At 45.7% G+C, this 26,758-nt stretch overlaps 1 protein-coding gene across 6 annotated transcripts in view; it reads right to left on the bottom strand.

Annotated features, from left to right (window-relative positions):
- The window catches only part of FOXP1 (forkhead box P1), a 232,732-nt gene that overhangs the window by 46,124 nt on the left and 159,850 nt on the right, over positions 1–26,758 (bottom strand). For all 6 annotated transcript variants that reach the window (XM_006769933.2, XM_015567944.1, XM_006769932.2 and 3 more), the window contains one exon: positions 6,383–6,487. In XM_006769933.2, the coding sequence (XP_006769996.1) occupies positions 6,383–6,487 (105 nt within the window). The remainder of the gene's footprint in view (positions 1–6,382; positions 6,488–26,758) is intronic.

The raw sequence follows: 26,758 nt of genomic DNA, 5'->3' as shown, positions 1-26,758 counted from the left end.
CTGTTTTGTTTTTCTGTGTCTGCAGATGCCCAGCCACGCAGGCTGCGCGTTTCACTAGCCTTAGCAGAGCACCTGCTGGTGCAGTCACTCCTCACAAATACGACAGTCACATGGGAACTCATGGTTGATAGATTTTTCAAAATCAACACTAAAACTGTAACTTGTTTTGAGAAAAAACAGGGAAATAAGTGCGTTCAACAGAGGGGTGTCTGCAGATTCTGATAAAGTGGCCTGGGAGCCGGGGGACCGGTGGTGAGATGAGCAGTGTTTATCTTGGAAATCCAGGCCCTGTGGTGGACCTCGCCTTGGGAATAAACACTGCAGAACGGTCACAGAAAGTGTCAAATCTCGGCTTTTTATTTACCAACAGTTACAATACTGCTTTCTCTGGGCAGACTTGTCACCTAGGGTGGGGACACACCGTGGGCTGGGATTCAATTTGCATACACCACGGTGTGGACAGCCAGGCTCTGCAAGGCTCCCTCTCCTGCACTAACCAGGGGTCATTTCAATGCAGAACATCCAGGCGTGCAAACTGAGAGCCACAAATGGGTCTGAAACAATTTATGATATCCGGCCTCTTTCGACATGTATTAGCATATACCTGGTTTCTTTAACATACACTTTGTTTTTCCAAAACCACAAACAGAGTTGCTGGAATTTCATGTGGAAGTGCTTAAGGGGCTGAAAGTTAACACCTTTGTGATCCTCCCAGCCTCACAGTGGCTGTTAAACAAAAGCCTCTTTGTCCAGGCTTTCTTGAAATGTTTTCTTAACATGTTCCAAGTAGTTTTAGGCAGGGAACTAAAGTAAACAAGATGTTACCATGATAAAAACACTTGTGAAAACATTACAGAAGCACTTAGTAGTTTCTTTCACATAAAAACTCTTCACAGTTTCGAGAAGTAAAATTCACAGAAAAAAAATTGTTTAGAGCAAATCAGCAATGAAATGTCTTCTCCTGTCTATAAACCTGGCCTTTTCCAAAGGGTCAAAGTTTCCGCTCTGGGCACTTTCTCCCAACATTTCTTTCCCTGCCGGCCATGCCCATTAGAGCACGTATGAAATTCATTTTGGCTTCAATAAGTAATATACATCTCACTAATATTCAAATAATTTTTTGTTTTGCATGGTGTTTTTCCCCCCAGGAGAAAAAAACAAAAAATGGAAACAACAACAAAATAACCACCAAAAATTTCTTTCAAATAGATACTAAGCAAGGATACCAATTACACTTTTATTAGATGTTATACAAGTCATCATCTAAAAGAAAACGTAGGGAAAAGGGAATATTTCCCCCAAGCACTTAAGGGTACCTGGTATTTGAGCAACTAGGGTCTGCACCTGATTTTACATTCTAAGTGGGAAACAGGAAAATGTGGTTATGATTTAACTTCAAATTTACTCTCTACCTTGCCAAGTAGGAGTCCCTTTTTAAAAAGAAAAAGGGGAGAATTATAAATCCATGTTTTTACTGGTAAAGATTGTGTTCGACCTGGTTTGAAAGAAAAACACTGATGCCAGTGGCAGTGAAGGGCGGCCAGGAGCCCCCCCCCCCCGCCCCGCTTTTGTTTTTCTGTGTCTGCAGATGCCCAGCCACGCAGGCTGCGCGTTTCACTAGCCTTAGCAGAGCACCTGCTGGTGCAGTCACTCCTCACAAATACGACAGTCACATGGGAACTCATGGTTGATAGATTTTTCAAAATCAACACTAAAACTGTAACTTGTTTTGAGAAAAAACAGGGAAATAAGTGCGTTCAACAGAGGGGTGTCTGCAGATTCTGATAAAGTGGCCTGGGAGCCGGGGGACCAGTGGTGAGATGAGCAGTGTTTATCTTGGAAATCCAGGCCCTGTGGTGGACCTCGCCTTGGGAATAAACACTGCAGAACGGTCACAGAAAGTGTCAAATCTCGGCTTTTTATTTACAAACAGTTACAATACTGCTTTCTCAGGAGGGACAAAGAATATCATCTTTAGACCCTGAGTCCCCAGGCCCCTCCCTAAGCCCTCTCAGTTCACAGTGGCATTTTACTGTCAGGTGGGATTTTTGTCCTGAAACGCTGTTGCCGGCCTCTCTAGAAGTGACATGGTGGCACCCTAGCAACAGACCAGAAAGCAGTCACCCATAAGTCACTCTCCCCTCACACGGGACTCAGAAAGCAGGAGCCCAGCCCGCGGCAGCTGCTGGTGCAGGAAGTAACGGCAACACACGCATGGACACCCCAAACAGGAATAAACTGTGAATTCAAACGAAAATAACACTGGACAGCAATGGCCAAGGAACTGCAAAAAGATTTCTCAGCTAAAAATGTGATGATACCAAAAATTTCACCCTGTGTCAGAGGTCAGCAATCTGGTCCCAGGGACACAGCCACCCTCACTCACGTGTGGTCCTTCGGCTGCTGCTGCACCCCATGGCGGGGAGGCATGACAGAGACTCTCAGTTGCTGTCTGATCCGTACAGAGGAAGCTGGCCGTTCCCGCCCTGCGGCCAGTCAGCCAGGTGGGGTTCTCACCAGAAATGTATGATTAACTGTTACTAGGAAGAGGCTTTTCTGCCACTTCAAGGCTGTGCATCGTCACAGCCCCCTCCCTGGGTGTAGGTCAGACGTGAGTGGATCTTGTAAATGATCTCTCCTTAAAAAATACTGAATTAGGTAGGTAAGAAGAGAAGTAGTAATACTCTTTAAAAGGGCCTAGTACGGGCCAGGCTCTTCCCATGACAGACGTCCAATTCTAACAGCCCTCAGAGGGCTTCCTGCCACCATCTTCCCGAACTACAGGCGCCGACACCGAGGCCGGAGATGCTGTGTAACCAGCACAAAGAACACAATCGCACTAACAGTAAGTGCCTGCACTACCCAATCGGCCTTTCTTCAAAGCTTCTTTATGTAAGGAGAAAGCATACAGTTAATCAAATGCACTGCTCGAGCCTTAAGTAGAAGGCATATAGTTAATGAAATCACTGCTTCCAAGCAGGTGGTACCGTGCAGTTAAGAGCAAATGCTATGAAGCCAGAATGCCTGGGGCTGGATCTTGACACCCCCTGTTATTAGCTGTGTGACTTAAGGTCTACCTGTCGGCTGACAGTAATGCTTCAATCGTATCACTGTAAGGTGTGTGTGAGGGTTAAGTGAGTTATAATATGTAAAGCACTTGGGATTGTGCCTGTTGCACAGTTCAGGGCTCTTTAATTATGAACTCTTACCAGGGGGTGTAAGATTAGGAGATCAGAATATACTAGTCGGTGAAGAAAACCTGTGAAGCAACATCTACATCCAGGTCAGAGCAAGGATACCTGTTGCTGAGCCAGAGTGCCTGCCTGGGAGAGTTCAAGCACCACGGGTATCCATCTGCTGAGGCCACAGAAAACACAACGAAGAAAGGCAGAGCATGGACAGAATGTGCCAGGAAAGACGTGCTTTCAGTCTACGGATCTGGCAGTCTGAGAAGAACTGCCTGAAACATCACTCCCAGTGGCCATGACTCCAGGACGCATCATTGAGGAGGCACGCGTTTGTCTGAACCACAGCTGGGTGGCTCAGTCCGTTCACTGGGAAGAAAAGTTGGCTTCCTGACAGCCACCGCGCGCCCTCAGCCTGCACCGAGATGTGGGGAGCGGGATCTGCGGAAGACTGTTTTCCACTGCATCGGGCAAGAGACCGAAACCTGAAGACAACACTGAATTTCCAAGAGCTAACAGCACGCTGTCGAAGAAAATTAAAATCCTGCATTTGTCATACGTGGCTGACCAGCAGGTCACTCAGGAAAGCATGAGAGAATGCACTGAGCTCTGAAGTTTCCCTCTCTGAGCATCTCCTCTCCCCGCGCTGGTTCACAACCCTCGCTGTTCCCTCTCCCCGGACCTGCAGTGCACCCTGCAGTGGGCCCTGCCGTGCGCGGGGTGGGCAGGGCTGGCTCTCACTGTGACTGGCTCCGAGCAGTGCGCGGCTCACTCTGAGCTATGACAGTCTCCCAGGACTTTTTCTGGGAAAGAGATGCCTCTGGGATTGATGAACCTGTGACCTGTCCATCTGTCTTCTTCAGCCGGTTCCACTTGGAAAGAATGAAGGCAGCACAAAAGAAAACAGAGCTAAGAGACAAAGAACGGAAAAGGGGAATGACCTTGCTTAGGCATGTGGGCGCAGCCATCCTGGAAGCGGCTCTAAGCCACTGGGCTTCCGAGTATCTCTGGCACCAATTGTCACCCTGGAAGCGGCTCTAAGCCACTGGGCTTCCGAGTTACGGAGACCAATTATCACCTAGAATCTCTGGCACCAATTATCACTTAGAATCTCCGGCCACTTCTTTGGCGTAAGCCAATTTAAGTTGAAGGTCTACAGCTTCCAAATGAAAGTCCTCTGACAAAAGTAAGTCAATACATAAGGACTAGACAGTAAGCTAAAGCTGCAGGTTGGTGGTGGGCTTTCCAATTCCACTGAGCAAACATGAACTGAGCCCAGCATGTCCCACCTAAAACTACTGGATCTGACAGCAGGCTTCTTATATAAGAGCCAGACTCGAACACCGTGAGAAAAGGGTGGTTTTGTTTTTGTTTTTAAGGAATCAAGTCTAGGCCTCAATCCTAATGATCCTCTGATTCACTTCTTTAGTACTAGATGTGGTTTAAACGGTGCTGTCCCTCGTGGAGGGGTCCTTTTGCATATACACATACATATACATATGTGTGTGTGCATGTGCATCCCCTAATTGTCAGCTCACATAATAAATGACCTACGATTTGCAGATTAGAGTAGAAATACGTTTGGCTAATTAACAAAATGCTTTAAATGGGTCAAATTGGAAAACTACCCGTTTTCCTGTGACTTTAAAATTGAAACATGTCACCAAATGTATTGACAGCAATTTTATAGTTCTGAAGACTTTATACAAATAAATCCTGGTTTTGGATGTTCACTGGTCTTTCTATAGATGAGTGAAATCAGCACCAAGATGGAACTTAAAAGTGGTTTCTACAAAGATCTTTTCCTCTTAATACCTAAATAGGAATTGGCAAACGATCAGGAAATAACAATACAAAGGTTCTATAATGAGTGATTCATAAGAGAACAAGGCCCAATAGCGCTAACTTGAATCATAATAACTGCAAAGTGTGTTGCTTAATTTAAAATAAAATATCACTGATCTTGACTTGCTATTCAGAAACAACTGTAGGCATCTCTTCCTAAAAAATGGTGAGTACTTTCATTTTCAATGAACACATAGTGCTGTTAAAGTGAAATATTAAAGCTGGGAAGCTATGAAACAAATCCATAGATTTCTACTCATGAATCGAAACATGATATTCACCAAAATGTCTTGCAGGTAACACTAGCTCTACCTCTAAGGTGGCTTTAGTACTACATTTGTACCCAAGACCATAAAGACAGATAGATTGTCCTAACAATGTGAAGTCCGCACAGGAGCAGACAGAACCTCCACGCCAATTAGCCTGACTCTTTCCTGAGGCATGAATGAGAGTGAAAAGCCCGAAGAGAAGACCCCCCCACACTCCATTTGTAACCATCATGCACCCAGATCTAGAGGAGTCGTATCTGTGCATGTATTTGATTGTTCCGTGGTATAGAAATATATTAAACATAATGTATTAACTTTCAGTCTACATATCTATGACTCAACGATATTATCGATATACTTACAAGATGTCAATCATGTAGGGCAGGTAAGGGAAATATTAAGCTGCAGTGCAAAGTATTTCACTTCAGGTGACACATCAATAACTTCCAGAGGTACTTGACACGTGTTACAGGTTCAAACAAGATAACCCAAATTTTAGTCATACTTCAATTGTAGAAATTAAAGTTACTGCACTCCCCACACAAGGACAAGGATGGGAACACAAGTCAACAGCAATATAGAAAGATAAGAATCAAGCTGTCAGCATTTCCTCAGCAGCCACTGTTTATGTTTATAAAGGCATTTGTGTGGAAACACAGAAGAGGCCCAATCAACAGAAGCTGCCAGTGGCCAGTAACTGGCACCAATTTTAGAAAAGTCGGCTAGTGAGTAGTCACTGGTTTGTTGTGTAGGGACATGAATAAAAGTGAAAACTAACTGCAAGTTTAATGTTGGGAGAATTTTTTTTAATCACTTTCCTTCTGAAAAGAAAAGGGGTGAACACAGGCTCTTACTAATAAGTGCGTCACCGCCCTTGGGCGGGTGCACCCCTTGCTCTCCACAGGGCAGGCCTCCCTCCAAGTTGTGACCATTCCCGAGACGGTGTGCCTGACCTTGAGATGCCCAGTCCCTCTCAAAGCAGTCGTGTGACACCCTCCAGCAAACAGGCATTTGATGAGGAAAAGCATGGACGGGGGAGGGGATGGCTACGAGAAGAAGCAAGCACTGTGGAACCATTCTTACTTCAGAAACGATGGGAAATCTTCGCACACTGCTTCACAGCCTGGCCACTTGCACACACCGTGTCCGTACAGCGGATGGCTGTGGGGGTGCTCCTCGTGGGGCAAACTGAAAGAAAACACACAGGGGCTCAGAGAAGGAGCCTGCTGCCAGGGACCACCCCGCCACAGAACCCACAGAGGCCAAAAGGAACCCAAAGCCAACAGGAACGACTCTGAGCTCCCTTTCCCCAGGAATTTCACTCATTAACTCTGCACTGTTACTTAAAAGCAAGAGTTAAATGCCCAAGTGCCAACAGTGCAATGTTAGAAACGTGCCACCGTGCAGAAAAAGTGTCTGACAGGCTTTGATTAGATGCAAAGCTCTCTGCTCAGACTGCGAAGGATTCTTTAAGGAGCTAGAACTTATCTTTTAATCTGCACAATGAAGTTGCAAAATCTGTACTTAATTTTGATTCTCTTTCTGTTTTTTACCCAGATTATACATTTTTCTCTTCCCTTCCACCATAAATTACTTTACCATAATTCACACAATCTTTTCACAAGTTAATTTTGTCAAACAAACAATAGTGCAATTAGATAATTGAGAATAAAATACTTCAGAAAGACAAACATATCCAAGTAGATAATTAGCTTAAAAGAAAAAAAAGGTAATAATGGCAAGAAGATCATATCCCTGAAATGGCTGACCCAATTGTGAGAGAAAACTTGGCAAGAACAAGAAAGGGGTAAGCCCCCAGTGGGGTTCCAATGGATCCAACGATCTGGCCCATGGACCAGTCATGGGACCCGGCCGCGTGCACTCGGGGAAGCACAGCTGTGCACTCGCTGATGAACCACATTCTCCAGGATTTTCTCTCCCAGGTCCTGCAGCTAGACTTCTTTCAGACCAAGTATTTTTACAGTCGTTTCCATAACTGTTTCCATCAAATAGAAATATAAAACTAACACCGAAAGTTGTGTTTTGTGCACAAGCACATTCTCTCAAGGATCGGGCTATTTTGCAACTTTTTCCACTGCCTCTTCCTGACTTTTAACTTCAAGCACAGGGAATTCTCTCTCTCTCTCTCTCCTCTCTCTCTCTCTCTCCAGAGAATCCTCTCTCTCTCTCTCTCTCTCTCACACACACACACACACACACACACACACACACTCACACTCTCACACATGCACGCACGCACTCCTGTGCACACACAGGAGTCTTGTATTTTATTTTATTATTTAAATTTTTTTTCTAGAGAGAGGAGAAGGGAGAGAAAGAGAAACATCAATGTGAGAACGTCGATTGGTCACCTTCCTTACGTGCCCCAACCCGAGATCTAATCCAAAGCTTATGTGCCCCAGCGGGGAATCAAGCCCAAAACCCTGTGGTACACGGGACAACGCTCCAACTCCGGAGCCAGGTCATGAGTCTTGTATTTCATATCACCACTAGGATGTGTATTAATATATTTTATTGATTCATATTCATACAGCAGACATACACAAATGCCACTTGTCCCTTACTTGTAATTACTCCACAGTGAACATTAAAAATAAACACACTCATGTAGCTGTAAAAAAGAAGGATCTTTTACCCTCTGAGACAGTATGGAGGGATCAGGAGGGTATTATGCTAAGCGAAATAAGCCAGTCAGAGAAAGATGAGAATCACGTAATCTCACATATATGTGGATCTACTGAACAAAATAAACTGACCAAAAAAAGAGATCTAGAGACATAGAAGCATGGAACAGACTGACGAATTCCAGCGGGAAGAACTTACATGCATATATGCATTGCCCATGAACAGACAATAGTGTGGTGAAGGCCTGAGGAGGAGGTGGGATCAGGGTAGAGGGGGTCAATGGGAAAAAAGGGGGACCTTACAGTATTGTTGTAATACTTTCAACAATAAAGATAAACTTTTTAAAAACCATGAATATTAAACACACACATACACAGAATGACACCTCAACAAAGATCAATAGATCTCCCTATGGCCTTTGAATGATTTTGCTGGAAATCTAATATGATTTGAAAATAATAAGCTATTTTGCCTTAAAATAGAAAATAAACCTGGGAACAACAACAACACACCCAACCCTGTACAAAACTAACTTAGGAGAGCACTGAGGGCGCCCCTCACAGAGACCAGAATAACACAGTAAACTAAGATGGCCATAGCGAGATTTACGAAAAAGCCCGAGGGCAGAAGGGTAAAATCCCACTGGACTGAAGGAAAGAACTGCTATTATCCATGTTCTCCTTCATACTTTTTTAAAGGAGTAAAATAGATGCAACCATTTTAGATGATGGATAGTAATAAAACTTATTATGATAATCACTGTATCATCTATGTACGCAAGTTATTAGGGTGTACAACTTATACAATGCTGTATATTAATTGTATTTCAATAAAACTAGAAAAGTAGGTGACACAACATAGAATTTAAAGAGATTGACAATATTTGAAATTAAAAAAAATCCTTCTTACTAGAATTCTCACATTCTGAGAAAAGTAGGTGACACAACATAGAATTTAAAGAAATTGACAATATTTGAAATTAAAAAAATCCTTCTTGCTAGAATTCTCACATTCTGAAAGAAGGAAATCATTTAAAAAATAATGTTATTACAAATAGCTTAAAAAGAAAAGACAAATCTTAACCATATTAACTTTTTTCCTTACCAATTTTATTAAGATTGTTAAGGTATTTTAATGTTAACAGTTAATATATGTTAACTACAGAAAACTTGGAAAATGTTGAAAATAAAAAAGTTATACTTATACTCATACATATTTTTGACAAATTAAAGCATGAAGTTTATACCATTCTTTTATAGCCAATGTAATTTTGTAAATAAGTCCTCATGGTATCAACCAGTCTTCAAGTACCTTACTTACTGATGTGTAAAGACTAGTCGCATGCCAAAATTTCTCTAACCTTCTTCTGCTTGGACATTGAGAGTCCTTTCCTGTTTCCTTAATTTATGAATAATGTCAGAAATAAATTTTATCAGGCTAAACATCCAAGTATATAACTGATTTTTACCAGAAGATACATTCAGAGAAATGGGATCACTCAGTTAACAAGTACTAAGTTTTAAAATTTACTATGAATATTCTTCAAGTTGCTCTTGAGAAATGCTACATGCCAACTCCATTCTTAGCCATTACACATATTTTTGTGTGATTCTTTAAACTGGAAACCTGAAACCTCAACTAGAGAGTAAGGATATAAAATTAATATCAATACAGGCATACCTCGAGATATTGTGGGTTCGGTTCCAGACGACTGCAATAAAGCGAATATGGCAATAAAGTGAGTCACGCATTATTTTGGTTTCCCAGTGTATATATAAAAAGTTATGTTTACACTATTCTATGGTCTATTAAGTATGCAATCGCATTATGTCTAAAACACCAATGCACTTACCTTAATTAAAAATACTTTCATGCTAAAATCTGCTACCCACTATCTGAGCCTCCAGGGAGTGATCACCTCTGTGGCAGGGTTCCACAAACCTTCACACTGAAAGACAACACCTCCAACAAAGGAGTATCTCCGAAGTGCAACAAAATGAGGGATTGATGTGTAGCCCAACACTGCAACTGCTGGTTCTACTGTGCTTTCTGGGTTCAGCTGAGTGTTCTGAAAATAATCCGATGAAAGGAAATGCTACCCACTCAGTAGAGGAGCTTACGGCTACAAGAGGATGTGCATGATTCCCCGTGGTGCTTGCGCTCCCCACACGCCTAGGTTTTGGTTAACATATTTATGAAGGCGCCATGGCTTGAATAAAAGCTACTATGCACTAAGAATTTATTTTTTGTTCAACCTGGTCAGGAAGGACAGATGACAACTGACTGAGGCCTCGGAGGGACAACCAGTGACCCCTGAAGTCCAGAGAAAGTCAACTCCTCACACGCAGAGTCCCACACTCAGAGTCCGCTTAAAAAAATTGCCTCTGCATTAAAACTATGTTCTTATTATGAAAAGATTATCTGCTCTTATTTTTTTTAAGTTCATATGACTGCAGGCTCCCGACGGAGCACACGCCTCTCCCCAGCCCAGCAGCCGCCCGCATTCTGCACCGTGCCCGCATGGCCTGCTCACGCATCCCTCGTCTGCCAAGTAGAAACACTCACACTACCGTCACTTGCTTCTCCCTGTTAATATACCACTGGATACTTTTAAATACACAATTGTCTGAAATGAAGTGCTCAGCTTTGGAAACAAGAGCAACAGGCCTGCAGGGGACCTGGCCAAACTACTGGAGAAAGATTCTGTAACAACTGCCGCCCTTGGGGCGGGGCTGGGAGGCAGGTGGTCATTTTTGGTTTCCGGTGAAGTTGTTATCTTGTGTGCTGCAGGAATTGTTTGCTGTGCAACGGTAACTTCTCATATATAAACACACGTCCATGAGAAGAGTCAGTGCTCTGCCCTCGTCCCCTGGGCCTCCGGCCCCTCCTGTCTGAAGCCCCGTCACCCCACCAGGCGGACTGAGTCCGTCTCAGGAGAGTGGGGCTAACACTCAAGTTCGGATTGCCTTTGGGGACCTGCCGGAAAGGACAAGGAGGGGACTTCAAAAACAAGGGAAAGAAGGTTTTTACCCTGAACTGATTAGGAGATTTATAGAATGAAACATGGTGGGAAAATGACCACGTGTATCCAATGTCAAATAAGTCCTGTGAGCCAATCACATACCTAAACGGTTCAAGGACCACTCTTGGGGGAGGGGGCGGCTTTGCAGCTGCCTGGGCCAGGGACAAGTAAAGACGTCCCGGCTCTGAAGGAATGAAACTTGTTGGCCCCAAGTTAAACTTCTTAAAATTGAGATTCAGTTGCTTAGTAAAGTGTCTCTCACTGTAAACTCCCGGGCTGGAAATTCCTAGGGACAAGGGTTGGGTCTAATTCATCTCCACACGCTCAGTACCTCCCACAGAACACAGGCCAGGAAGTGTTATGGACTCATGAATGGACAGACAGGACATAATGACATCATTCTACTTAATTTCTATACACTGAGCTGTGCATCCTTGTTTTTTGGAAGGTAGAGACCTGTGTTAGTATCATTCATGCAATTAAAGGTAATGACCAGAATGATGCCCATGCATTGGAGAAAACAGCATTCTGGCACTTTCAATGATTTTATTGTGAATATATCAAATACAAATAGTATGTAATCAGAAAAACCAGCTGATTTAACACTGTCTTGATAATCCTTGGCATGTAAAAATTAAGGATGATTTTAACAAAATAATAGTGATAGCATTTCAGATTAGAAAGAGCCAGCTTGCCAAGGAAAGGGTGATTACACATAAATCTGTAACAACAATTCCTGACGTTACACAATAGTAAATACAGTATGTTGTCATGTCATTTCCTATGACATTTACTTAAGAATTGTTTCTAGACATAGAAGCATGGAACAGACGGACGAATCTCAGAGGGAATGTGGGGTGTGGAGGGGGTGATTAACCTGGGGACTTATATGCATGTAAGTAATGACTCACGGACACAGACAATATAGTGGTGAAGGCCTGGGGGACGGGTGTGGGGTCAAAGGGTCAAGGGGGGACGAACACAAACAAACAAAGGAAATATCTGTAATAAAGATAAATTTAATAATAAAGATAAACTTCAAAAAACTAATTTTTATTTATTCTTTTCATATCAAAGTATATCAGAGACTTAACCTCAACACAGACTTTAGCCTTTGAGAGGATTTTAGGTAACACAAAGGTTCCTGAATGGTGACTATCCACTACTGCCTTCCCAAGTTCACCAATTCACCAAAACTCAGACCTACAACCACTGAATTCACCTGCTAAAACCAAGAACAGCTCACTTTCAGTCTGCAGTCTTCAGTGGTCCTTCCACCATTAGTCCTGTGAGCTAACTCTCTGAGGCAACTGTGAGTATCATCGTTGATGGAGATAAAAAGAACAGACACCTTGCTAAACCCCAAGGTACTTCCTACTAATTCAAATGCCAGCTCTCCTTCCACAGGCACAGGGCTCCTCTGTGCCCTGCCCCGGGCTCTCCCGTCCATCTTTTACGTCTCTCCCTACTTGTTTTTCTTTTCCAAATTCACCCGTCTCCTTCCTCTCTCAATTTCTGACACATCTGTAACAAAAGGCCACATCTGTTCCCATTTGGATTTAAAGCTTCTCTTCCTGACCCCAAGAAAAAATAACCCAGATCATAAATTGTATTTTATTTCACTGGCATGTTATTTGACAAATTAAGTTACAGAAAACTGCTGGTCATTCTCCAATCACTCAAAATTGTGGAGTACCTTTTTCTTTCCTACTCTCGGTTTCTAAAGACTCGCCTGTTCTGGACATTTCATATAAATGAAATCATACTGTATGTGACCTCCTGTATTTGGCTTCTTTCTCTTAGCATAATGGTATGTAGGTTTACGGACACTGCAGTGAGTGTCAGCCCTCCGTTTCCTTTTCATGGCTCAATACTATTCCTCTGATGTACATGTTCTGTTTATCCACTCATCCACTGACAAACACCTGGGCTGTTTCCACATTCTGGTTATTGTGATTGGTGCCGATGTGAAAGTGCATGCTAGTCTGAGTAGGTTTTAAACCTCTGGGCTACTATCTAAGAGCAGGGTGCTGTCATGTGGTGATGCGCGTTAACATCGTAAGGAACTGCCAGACTCTCTTCCAAAGCAGCTGCACTGTCTGAGGGCTCCAGTTTCTCCAGATCTTTGCCAACACGGGCTGTGTGGCTCTTAGCCGCCCCAGGGGATGTAAAGGGTAGATTTTTGTGCCTTTGATTTGTATCTCCTTAGTGATTACTAGTGTGGACATCTTTTTATTATCCACCCAAGAATATGTAATATGTTTACTGATTTCAGAGAGGGAGTGAGGGGGCAGGGAAGGAGCGGGAGAGGGGGAGGGGGACCTCCTGTACACACCCCAACCCGGGCTCAAACCCAAACCCGGAACTCAGAAATAGAGCCCACAAGGGTGAGGCTCCACCACCTGAGCCCCAGCCACGGCTGATGCTGACACCTTCTACTGGCCCTCTTGACCACGTGTCTATCTCCTTCAGAGAAATATTTCTTCATTCCGTTGCCCATGTTAAATATTGGGTTTCTGTCTCTTTTCTATTGAGCTGCCAAAGTTTTGTTTTATTTTTTTTCCTATGTTCTCTTCTAACAGCTCTAGCTCTCACATTTAGGTCTATGACACATTTTGAATTAATTTCTGTACATGGTGAGGAAGGGGCCCAACTTCATTCTTCTGTATATTGTCCCACCACTGTTTGATAAAAACGTAACTCTATCCCAAATAAATTATCTTATCAGCTTTTTAAAAACCAACTGAACATAAATATAATATCTGTAGTACTTTTCTACTTCATTTTTGCTTATTTATTTTTCCCTAATATACTGCTTGTGTTCTCAAAAGAATTTATACTTACATTATAACATAACTTTTGAAGTTACATTAAATTATAAAATAACTTTTAAAGTTTGATGGGGCAGAAATATATATTTAATTTAATAAAAATAAAAACTTAGTACAAACACTTTTTGAAGGACAAGTGTGAGGCATGCTTCCCTATCCTGCCAGCCTGGGCATGAGCACTTCCTCCTCCTCCTCCTCCTCCTCCTCCTAGCTCCAGGCAGGGGTGGGCGTGGCTCCACCTTCCCTCCAGGCAGGGGTGGGCGTGGCCTCGCCTTCCACACCAGCACTCTCAGGGATAAAGGCCTCCTTTGTCAGGACTGCAGCCCTAACCACCAGACACCTGGCCAGTCATTTAAACTGCCTGCCCTCCATTTCTGCATCTGAAAACTGAAGGGATCCCAGTGGTAACACTCCCATGAATCTTCTACCAGGAATGTGCAGATGGATGGGCAGAGGACACAGGACTATCTTCTTACTGACAAGATCAGTAGGGAGGAGGTGCTCCATGACTACGGCTAAGAAGGAAGTGTGAGGTCTGTCTCCTCCAGTGGCAGTGACAGAGGGGGCTCCCCTGCTGCCCACAGGCCGTTTCCTTCTAAAACGGGGCTGGGAACCTTTTTCCTGCCCAGGGCCAGTTAGATGTTTATAACATCACTCCTGGGCCATGCAAAATTATGAACTTAAAAATTAGCCTGCTCTATTTGGTCAAACATTTAATGAACTCACCCCTAAAGCCCTGGCAGGGCCAGACCAAATGACTTTGTGGGCCTTATATGGCACGAGGGCCGGACACCTCCCCCCCCCCCCCCCCCCCCCGCTTTGAATCTAAACCATCGCCCACACCCTCCCGTACACACATCAGAAAGTACAATGAATCCCACGCCCCCTCCTTGGAATTAGAAGCAGTGTGCTTCCCTCCCTTCCTCGCCGTTGGGCCTTTCCAGCCGGCCAACGAAAGTGACACGCTGACCGAGACAAGGCACCGGGCTAATAGGGCCAGCTCGCCGCCAATACCTCGGGCCTCGCTGTGGCTCAGGTCTCCTCTCCCTGCCCGTCTCTCAATTCCTCCGTCTCATGTCCATGTGCACATGCTTCCTATGTCCATCCCATGACACTGTCAGCCACAGATCCTCCTCTCGCAGGCCCGTCGTGGCCTAGGACTTGGGCTGCATGGCAAGGGCTGCTCATTCCCAACCTAACACGAAGCCGCTGCAGGCACCAGCATCCCCGAGGGGTGTTCTCCTGACACGGTGTCAGGACGTCTACTAATAAAAACTGTGACCATAACAGTGTCCATGGAAACCACCCCTACTTTTAAACTTTCCCCTTTGTTTGGTAGATTCTTTAACTTACACGAAAATGATTCCCGTTTCTCTATTCCCTTTTACTTAACATCTCCCTGCCTTCTCCTGTGCTACGATATGCTACTCTCAATGATGTTGTCAGTATCATACCAGGGATTGCTTGGGTCTGAATATGGAAGCATGAATTTGCCTTCTAGTGACGAAGTGATACTAAAACAATAATCAGACCTCAGGTTTTTTAATCCTCACTGGAGGACATGATTTTATTGATTTTTAGAGAGAAGGGACTGGGGGAGGGAGGAGGGAGAGGGATGGAGAGGGAGAGAGCGAGAGAGAGAAAACTGCAACCTGGGTATGTGCCCTGACCGGGAATGAACACCGCGCCCTCTTGGTGTACGGGAAGACACTCCGACCAACTGAGCCTTGCAACCAGGGCCAGATTTCAGATTTTTATACTAAATTTTCAAGAACTAATTGATATCAATGGGTCAACCTGAATGACACCAGACCAGGTGAGTTGGCTTTGGAACTTGAGCACGGGCGGCCGCATAAAGGTCAGGGCAGGTTCACAGTAGCCAGGTGACCGCTCAGACGTTGATTTCTGCGCTAGGACCATTCCTCTGGTAGCTTCCACACCATTGCTGCCTCCCCCAGAGCAGCTGCAACCCAAATCCCAGTGTCGGGTAGAAACTAAGAGGCACAGGTGTGTTCACAGTGGGCTTGGACCTAGGGGCAGGTCTCCTGCGTCCTACAAGAGTGCAGTGCTCCGTGGGGACAGGAGTGGTAACAAAGCAGCAGCCGGCGTCCTGACAGCCTCGGAAAATGACGTTCTCCTTTAACCTTCACCGGAAACACCCGGAGATGACGTGGCGCACTTCTCACATTCTGCCTTAGCTTTTGCTTAGCACTCACCATGGAGATGTGCTACTCTACGTGTTTATCCGTTTCCCTAAAGTAAGCTGGCAACTGGTTTCATAATCTGAACAGACAGGGCTGCTTATCAGAGCCTGTTAAAGGCCGGGCCTGGAGTGACGGAGATGGGTCCCCTGCACAGGGACATCCACGCCGCCCAGCTTTCACTCCCAGCACGGAGTCCTTCACTCTCCCTCCCCAAACACTCGTCTCCATTTCTGCTGCTTTCAAATCATGTTTAATTAAAGGATTTCACATTCCCTCATGATATGATATTCATGAGTAAAACTTGCGATGGAGTGACTGTGAATTAGTCTATTAAGTGCCAGATATGTGCTTTTAAACGATGATAGAGATTATTGTTATATTATCTGCTCTCAAAATTGTGCCATGAGATGTGGGGGCTACCTTAACTAACTTTACATCTGAAATAAAAGCTATTAACCATATATGTTCAGGGATTTCCCCCCTCAAATTACAAGTTCTCCTGAGAGAAGTACAGGGTAATCTTTCTGCACTATCTTACTGCGGCCACTGAAGCCAGATATGCTGGGAGAAGCCGGGAGGAGCTGGGAGGAGTTGGTGAAGCTGGGAGAGGCTGGGAGAAGCTGGCTGAAGGTGGAGAAGCTGGTTTCATGTCCATGTTTACTAAAAGAAATGCAACTCGTAAATCAGATTTGTGATTTCGCAGAGGTAACCTTTTTGAAATCTATTGAAGTTAGTCAATTTTCAGAAAAATATTAAATAGAAAGTATTAGTAGGCAAATCCAGATACGGCAAAAACTGAACATGGCAAGAGAAATGACTCAAAGTTCACTGTCTGGGCCTTAAGAGTTCATAATTGTGTTCAAGGCTAAGGGTATTGCTTCATACATTTTTTTCTTGGATATAAATCACCTAGAGATCTTTTACCCTGCAGACTCTGACTCAGGAGTTGGGGGGTGGAGACTGGGAGGCCCCTGGCTCCGGCATGGTGAAGATGGGGCCCGCCAGGGACCACAGCGTGAGTGCTGTGGGTCTAAGTGTCTGCCCTGAAAATTACTGCAGTTAAAGAAACACCCCCGAGGTGCCCTCTTTATTAACTGTGGGTTGAAGAACAAGTTGAAGATGAAGAAATATGGAAAGTGCTGGTATTGAGCAACTTCACCAAGAGTAGCTCCAGACTCATACAAATGCTGCTCTGAGTTATTAATGAATTAAATGCAAGGCTGCTTTAAAAAGATATTACAAAGCAGGTAAGACTCAAGGAAGTTAGCACGGAGAGGTCATTTCCTACTTCTGCTTAACAAACACCAGTCTCACGTGATCACAGATCTGTGAGTGGCACTGCCCAGGAGTAGCCAGGCCGCCACTGTTCAATCAGTGGGTTTGTCAACTCAAACTCCAGTTCCCAAACTCCAGGTGTGCACTATGATCCTCTGACCTGGAGCGGTGCCCTGAGCCTGGAAGGAGAATGTGTGTGAAGAGTAGGGTCTTGGCAACTTTTTAGGAAGGTGAGGGACAGATTTGGGCTTTTAGGAAAGCAGCGTATTTCATGAATGCGGGGTCCCGATGCAATGAGCACAGTTCCATATTTGGTCAAGGCCCGTCTCAGCAAAAAGAGGGCATCCTGCCAAAACATCCCAGGATATGATACGCACACACAGTGGGAGTCCACACGAGGCTGGGTGAACACAGGGTTTCGGAAGACCGGAAGGTTTATTTAAATTGATCTTGGACATCGATCGGACCGTTGGGCCTCGGAGGGAAGGCAGGGGAGGGTGGGGGTAGGGGGAGAGATCAACCAAAGGACTTAGATGCAAGCATATAGGCCTAACCAATGGACACGGACAACAGGGGGGTGAGGGCATGAGTGGGGGATAGGGGGTAACGTGGGGATAAGGACACATATGTAATAACTTAATCAACAAAAAAAAATAAAAGATTAAAAAAATAAAAACAATAAAAATAAATTGATCTTGGACAAAAAGGTATGTAATATCTCCAACCTCAACCCAAGTTCACAAATATTGCTTCTTAGGACAACGTTTATTTCATCTAAATTGGAAAATAAGACAGTTATAAGAAAATAATATAAATAACAATGTAAGAACATATGGCAACTTCCTAACAACGGGACACATTCCAATTACTAAAGCTCACGGAGTATTCCTCAGGCGACCGAGTGGACAGCGGGGTGACTGACCCCGCCAGTCTCAGCAGAGCCTTCCATATGAACTCTCAGGGGGAAGGCGGAGCCTCAGGGTCATCAGAATGTAGGGGCAAAGACCCACAAAGACCACCCCAGCAGTGCAGTGTCCCTGCTCCCGGCCTGGAGCTTACCCCTCAGGCAGGAGCCCGTGGGCAGGTGCGGCTGTGACCAGTGCTGACCGCTGTGCCTGTGGTGAGAACCTGAGGGTGGGGCCAGGACAGGTGGTAAGTTTGGCAAGTTATTTCCTTCACCATCCACATCACCCACCTGCCCCATCTCCCTTTTCAGCTACTGGGTGAAACATGCTGTCCTGATTTCCCGACGCCAGGTCTGGGCACGGAAGCACAGGGCAGGGCAAGAGGCTGTATGGTGCCTTCCAGTCAGTCCATCGCAACACCGACCGCAGGGATGACAAAGGCAGGACGCCTGCTTGCCTGTTGCTGAGTGAAGGGGTAAACAAAGGCAGAGACCAAGAGGAGGCAGAGGGCCAGCTTTTGTTTCCAACGATCGGGGCTGCCCTGAGTTTGTGAGGTGAACACTGACAGCATCAATCCCGGGATCTTGTTAGGAAAACAGAATGCTTTCCAAAGAGTGGCCGTGAGCGACTGTGTCAATACGGAAAAGGGACCACTAATCCACAACTTACTGACACCATTTGGCAGCATTCTCATCGTGTCACTGCAAGCCTATTTGCCGTGGTGAGTCACCGGGCCCACGTGGGACCTGGCCCAGGTGTCCCAGGCACCCACAGCACCCAGGAAACCAGAGAGCACAGATCAAAGTTCCAACACTCCTCTCCTGGTGGAAGCTCTGCCCTCAGTGCTCCGGATGTCAGCACAGCCAGAGCCAGAGCCGGGGGTCAGGTAACTGTGTGAGGGCCACCCGGAAGGCAACAGCAAGAGCGAAGAACAAGTGAGCTCAGACACAAACGGGCGCAGAAACATGCGGCACATGCAGTTACCCCCACTTTATGCAGCTGCTTTAGCTTTTCTGTAGCACGGAATGCTCGTTTGTGAGAAGCATGGAATTGGGTTCCTAGAACACGGTCTCTACACCGGGATTCATGAGAATATTGAAACGGACGTACGCGTGTGTTAAGGTGATCTTAGACCTTATATGAGCATACACATGTGTATGTGTACATACTTCTCATTCCCCAGGCCTCTAATTTTTATAATACAGGTATAACATTAGACATGTGCATAATTAAGTAAAAAGCACACTTAGTAGGGGTGCATTTTCAAAATGTTTCATCATGATGGGGTGACTCAAATACCGGTAAAGGTCCTGGGCACAGCCTGTGACTAAGCTCTCCCCTCTCTGCCCGGCTCTCCAGCTGGAGGGAGAGAACTGAACAGGTGGCTGGTACATAAGATGTAAGAGTTTATCTGTCCTTCACTGTCAGCAGGAGTCACCTGCTACAAGAAGCAGAAAGAGACCAGGCAGATGATTGAAGCATAGAAAGCATTTTTAAGCAATAAAACAAAAAATAAATGAGAAAGACGAGATTATTACACATGGTTTAAAGGCCAGTATTAGGAATTTTTAAAGAAATTTTATTCCATAAAATAGTTTTTGTTGGATCATAATCTTAATTTTTTTTCTCTTTGAATATTTTGGCACTGGAGCACAGGTTGTCCTAAATCAGTGGTTCTCAACCTTCCTAATGCCACGACCCTTTAATACAGCTCCTCATGCTGTGGTGACCCCCAACCATAAAATTATTTTCGTTGCTACTTCATAACTGCAATTTTGCTCCTGTTATGAATCATAATGTAAATATCTGATATGCAGAATGTATTTTCATTGTTACAAATTGAACATAATTAAAGCATAGTGATGAATCACAAAACAATATGTAAATATATATTCAATATGCGTTTTCCGATGGTCTTAGGCGACCCCTGTGAAAGGGCCATTTGACCCCCAAAAGGGGTCGCGACCCACAGGTTGAGAACCGCTGTCCTAAATGCTAGCAAGTAAGTTATCCTGGTCACTTCTGTTGCTTCGACTGGTGGGAAGGGAGGAATGCCACCGCGGAAGCATAGCAGTTAGGATGTTCTCCAAGTATGGTCCCTGGGAACTTGTCAGAGATGCAGATTCTCGGGCCCCACCCCAACTTGCCGAGTGAGAAACACTAGAACTGGGGTCAGGACCTGTCCTCCAGCCAGGCCCACAGGCGGCGCTGAGGCCAGCGACAGGTGAGAATTAACTCTGACCACAACTCACATTTTCTCTCGTTTGGAGCATGTGAAAGTATTGAGGAAGGCTCCCAGGACTCTGACAGCTTAGGGGGCCAAAGGTTAACAAAGGCTTCTCCATCTTCTGAACCGTTCGCCTAGTCCAGTGGCCGGCAAGCTGCGGCTCTTTGGCCCCTTGAGTGTGGCTCTTCCACAAAATATCGACTTCTGCGCATGGGCCATGAAGTTTCAATCGCACTGTATGTGTGCACCCACACGTGGATTTTGTGGAAGAGCCACACTCACGGGGCCAAAGAGCCGCATGTGGCTCGCAAGCCGCAGTTTGCCGACCGCTGGCCTAGTCTCTGTGACGGAATTCAGCACCAACTACCCAAGGACCAACTGGCCTAGACAGCCGGGATGCAGCACGCGAGAAGAGACACGAGGCACCCCCTTCGGTTACAACATCTCACCTGATGCACACGTGGGGAGGAAATACATACTCTACAATATTCCACTAGTGCTCATTTTAAACAAATTATCAACTTTTGCATATACTCCTGGCTCTGAATGTATTATATTGTGTTGCAAGAGTCTGTTTCCATGTCTGTGTCTCTGGACTGTGAACTTCTACAGGGGAAGAATACATTGTAGCCATCTTTTAATTCCCAGAAGGTACAAGTTAGTACCGGGGTCCTCAAACTATGGCCCGCGGGCCACATGCAAATACAAATATTATATTTGTTCTCGTTTTGTTTTTTTACTTCAAAATAAGGTATGTGCAGTGTGCATGGAATTTGTTCATAGTTTCTTTTTAAACTATAGTCCGGCCCTCCAACGGTCTGAGGGATAGTGAACTGGCCCCCTGTTTAAAAAGTTTGAGGACCCCTGAGTTAGTATATAATAAATGCTCAAAAATGTGGTTTGAAAGAATAAATGACTTTAACAATTTTTATTGAGCACCTACTATATGCTAGAGATTATAATGTGTATTAATTTATTTAATCTTCACAGTTAATCTATGAAGCAAGGCCTGGCATCATACCCATTTCACAGATGGAAAATGGAGGCACAGCAGGATGAAGTAAACTAAGTGAACAGCCTGTGCTGGAATGCAGGCGGTCCAGCTTCAGAGTCTACCTCATAATTCCTAGAAACACAGCCGTCCCGCCCCCGCCCCACATGAGGTCTGGGCCGTGACTGAGCAAACACGCCACCCCTTTGCCCTGCCTCAGGGCCTCTGCGTCTGCTGTGTCTGCTGCCTGGAGGGCTCTCCCCTCACTTCCTCACAGCAGCTCAAGATTCACTTCCTCAGAAAGTCCTTGCCAGACCAACCCATTTACCCAAATGGTAACCTTGGCCCACTATTCCCCCTTCCCCACTTTATTTTTTCCAGAACTTGATTCTGTCTGTCTTTTTACTATGTAATTACTCATTTGTTCTTTATCTCTTCCGCCAGCTCATGGCTGGATCCTCTGGAGCCTCGGACACTTGGGACGTGGTTGGGGCTTGGTGCACTGTGGGACTGAACGGATGTACCGCCCAGTGACTGCCGCCCTGCTTCGGAGCGCTTTCTGGTTGAACGCTGGGTAACTTCCCATTCATCCTCTTCCCATTCCTCCTTAGGTTTCTTTGTGGTTCTGCCTATACAACCTTATAATTTATTCCAACACCACTGGATTATTCCAGCTCTTGGTGTTCATTTTTTTTCTAATTAAACTATTTCTCACACAGATCTTGAACACCAGACATCTTGTTCTTGTCAAAAATGACTCATAAGGAAAAAGTTAAGTTGAACATAGGGGTTCATATGTACCAGACTGTTCCCATCAGTATTTCAGGTATAAAAGAAACAGACACAGCCACAGAAGCCTGTCCACTTCTCAGGTCTGTAATAATAATTTCAGTGGAGTTTTAGCCTTTTGGATGTCTAACCTAACCCCACCCAATGGCTACCACGGCCCCTCCTGAAACCAAAGACTGCATCACTTACACCAAGCGTGTCACACTCGTGGCCTGTGGGCTGCATGTGGCCCACAATGAATATTTTTGCGGCCCAGCCAATATAACGGCATGTAAGAAACGTTTCAACAAATATTTCATAACTTAAATGTTACAATATCCTGTTATACATATTTACTAATAATGAACTACAATGTTCGCTAATGACTGATTAGTATAATGTGTTGCATTCATTTCCCTCACCTGCCTTACCATTCCTCTCCACTAACACCAGCAGCGAATACTTTTACTGCCGATCGCCATGTCATTGGTCTTGGACTGACTTGTTTGGTGGGCGCAACAGGAAATATATCGCTTTTGGAGAACAAGAAAAATAGGTTTATTTGCGTTATGCTTATTAATTTTTGCAGTTACTCAGTGTCTGGTAAGTTAATGTTCAAGAAAAAATATTAATTTTTATTAAAATGTTCTATTATTTTATGTTAACGATGACTCATTTATTTCAGCCCTTTGTATTCAGCATGTCTCTATCAAAATAAACCTACGTTTCTATGAAAACTGAAGCTGTTGTGTTTTTTGTGGCCACAAAAAACCTTGGTTATTTGGCCCGTGTTAGTCTTTGAGTGTGACGTGCTTGATTTACACAGACATTGCAGGCTTTTCTTTATCTTCTGCCATAATGTACTCACACTCAACATTCAGAGCCAGGATGCAAAATGCACTCACAGAAAGGATACTTCAAAGATACACCTAAAAGTATGAAAAAACATAGAAAAAAGAATGAAAGAGGAATCAACCTTGCCATTAGATTGATTTCCTTGAAGATCATAAAAGGGCTGAAGTTTAAAGGTCACAAAAGAGTGTCTATTGGTTGAGGAAAGTCTTACAGGTTTATACGACCTGTAGAAACATCATCAGCTACAGTTACTATAGGGTCTGTGTTTACCAAACAAGAATAGATACAGTGCCCAGCCGGTGTGGCTCAGTGGTGGAGTGTCGACCTATGAACCAGGAGGTCATGGTTTGATTCCTGGTCAGGGCACATGCCTGGATTGTGGGCTCGATCCCAAGTAGGGGGCGTGCAGGAGCCAGCCCATCAATGATTCTCTCTCATCATTGATGTTTCTATCTCTCTCTCCCTCTCCTTTCCTCTCTAAAATCAATAAAAATATATTTTTTAAAATAAAAATAGTGACACAAAAGCATAACAACATTTGAGCGTATAAAATGGAGAAGGCTCTGCCTTCTGGTAAATGTTCCAAAGTGCCTTTAAAAATGCCCCCTTTTCATCTTATTTATGGGGCAATCTCTGTTTTTTTTTGATTCTCCCAGTTCAGTTCTAACAACTCCATGGAATGTTTCACTCTCAGATCTGAGACTAGTAATGATTCCCTCTTCCCTTTCACTTTTCTCATTTTAAGTCTTAAAAACAAAAACTAACCAGCCCAACAATCCAAACTGCATATTGAAAATCATTTTCACAACTGAAAATGCAAAAACAGAGAACAAAAGCCAGAGTCTAGTACAGGTACACTGTCCTAAAACTGGGGTAACCCACGAACAACACCCAGAAAAGGTGTGTGTGTGTGTGTGCACACGAGCGCACATGCACACACGCTCACACACAGCTTGCTATAAACCAGGTATGTGTCACGCACCGGAACTATACCTGCCAACTGAACCATTTGCTTCTAAAAGCAAGGCAGGGAAAGGAAAGGCTCTCCTGGGTTCCCTCGCTGAGCCCGTGTGGGTGTGCACATCATAACCTTAAGACACACTCTCCCGCAGAGGCTGCTGGGATGGAGGCCTCCTCTCCCACCACATTGACCACAATGCTGGCCAGGCTCCGCGGAGCCTTCCTGTGAATGGGACAGACCGCCAGATGGATAAAGACACCGAACAGGCCGTACGGCTCCTGGCGACACGTGCCCAGGGGACTGTCCCACTGAACACCACCTGGGCTCTGCAATTGTGCTGTGACTGCAGAGCACGGGGGCCCGAGTTCACACAGAAAGGAAAATCACAGCTAAGAGAATTCTCTGGCTGGCGTATCTTTGCTCAGTCCCCGGAATAGTTCCCCGAAGGAATGGTTATCTCCTTCATTCACACAGGAGAGTGACAAGCAAGGACACACACTAAAAACCTCCCTGTGTGAGCCTCCACTATTGTTTTAATGGGGAGAATACACTTCAGTAGAGCCCAGTGCATGAATTCGTGCACTGGTGGGGCCTGGCCAGCCCACCCAGATGGGGGCCAATCGGGCCAGGCTGGCGGGGGAGAGGGAATGAGGGGGGGGGCACAGTAGTTGGCTGACCAGCCCTGCCGGGGGGAGGGGCTGCGGGAGGTTGTGGGGAGCCCGTCGGGGCCCTCATGGGCCGGTTGGCCGCTGCAGTGCACGTCATAGTGACTGGTCATTCTGGTCGTTCTGGCGTTCCGGTCACTTGGCTTTTATACATATGGATAATATACTTAGACCGTGACTGATTACAAGGGGGTAGGCACAGGACCTAGGACGCTGTGCGGAGGCAGCACACGCATTGGCATTGCCCCAGGAGTTGGCCAGCAGGCTACACAGGAACACGGTGCAAGAAAGCATCCTTCCAAGTCTTGAAAAAGAACATGACTCCCACTTCAAACTCCTGCAGAGGTAACCCCTCGCCCGACCCATGCTTGGCTAAGAACACAGGACTCCTATTTGCCATTGAATAGAGTGAGGCCAGGACTTTTCCAAGCCACGTGGCTTCTGTAGACTCGTGGCTTCCCTTTCCACTTTGGATGAATCCAGTATCTGGCAAAGGAAATTTTCTACTCATTCAATCCAAGTGGCAAAATGTGCATTTCAACAAAACTCTTAACCCAGCCCTAGCTGGTTTGGCTCAGTGGATTGAACGTCGGCCTATGAACTGAAGGGTCCCGGGTTTGATTCTGGTCAAGAGCATATGCCCGGGTTGCAGGCTCAATTCCCAGTAGGAGGCATGTAGAAGGCAGCCCATCAATGATTCTCTCTCATCATTGATGTTTCTATTTCTCTCTCCCTTTCCTCTCTGAAATCAATAAAAAATATATTTTAAAAAACAACAACAACAAAAACCCTTAACCCAGTACAAGCAACAATGCCGAGTTCGCGCAGGCCGGGGCTCGGGCTCCCCTGCCACGCTGGCCTCCGGGGAAGCGAGGGGAGACTGAGGAGGAGGGTGAGCCCTTCCACACAGGGCACACACCTGCCGAACGGCGGGGACCAACGAAGGCCCTGGCGGGAAACCCATCCTCCCAGACTGTCTTCCCGGTGCAGTAGGAGGAATGGGGTTCACGTATGGTGTGGGGAAGCTGGCCCGCTAGACATGACAGAGCCCACAGTCGAGATTCCTTTAAGAGGAACAAGATGAACTGACTCTCCAGAGCAATGATGCCACTTATTGGAAATTATTTATTACTTAAAGAAAGAAAAAAAGCTGTAGCATCACAAAGAACACCACAGCTCTCAGAGAATAATAACCGGCTCCTGTCCTCTGTCACCACACCAGGCAAACCCTCAAGGAAATCCGGGCGCTGGTCCCTGGGGCGAGGCACCACTGCAGGCCTCGCTGGGCCTCTGGCCCCGGAGTGGCGTCCAGCGGGCGCGGCCCAGAGCCTTTCCGGACCCGGGAGCAAGGGCTGGAAGCGCATCTCAGCTCGTCTGAGTCTTGCAGTCACCCCATGCCCCGCAGCGCCCTGCGTGCAAACTGCTCCTGAGCTCCCAGATGCTCCTTCTGACATAAGCAAGAACATTTTCAAAAATATGTTGGTATTGATTTCAGAGAGGGAGAGAGAGAGAGAACATCAATGATGAGAGAGAATCATGGATCAGCTGCCTCCTGCACGCCCCCTGCTGGGGACGGAGCTGGGAACCCTGGGCAAGCGGGAACATTTCTGCCCTAAACAGGCTATTTCCCAAGCAAACAGACGCGGGTGGTGCTTCAAAGTGTTGCTCTGGAGCAGAAAGGATGCCTACATTTTAGGCCCCCACCACTGGCCACCCGCCCTTCCCTTTCTGGTCCCTAGGACAGCTGGCAGGACGCGCCAGCCTGCCCCCTGCGCACTCCGGGCAGGAAGACGAGACAGACACGCAGCAGAGGACCTCGGGGGCTTCTCCAAACGCCCCTCATGGCTGAGCAGACGACCACCTGATGCTTATGGTCTGGTCCCGATCCCCGAGCTCTAAGGGCTGAAGACTGTAACCCAACAGTCTGGGTGGAGCAGCCCCGGGAACCACCAGACTATGGCTGTCGTTGCAAGGACCTGAGGGACAGGGAGACCTCAGTGCCAGTCCAGCTAGTTGTATGGCTTCTGGGCCCCACAATCCCATTTGTACAAACAGGACAGTAAGTAGCCCATAGGGTTATTGTGAGGCTTAAATGGGAAAAAGAGCATC

Source organism: Myotis davidii, unplaced genomic scaffold (assembly GCF_000327345.1).
Source record: "Myotis davidii unplaced genomic scaffold, ASM32734v1 scaffold821, whole genome shotgun sequence".
Lineage (NCBI taxonomy): Eukaryota > Metazoa > Chordata > Mammalia > Chiroptera > Vespertilionidae > Myotis > Myotis davidii.
Note: the sequence above shows the minus strand (reverse complement) of the source record. Positions and strands in the feature narration are given on the sequence as shown.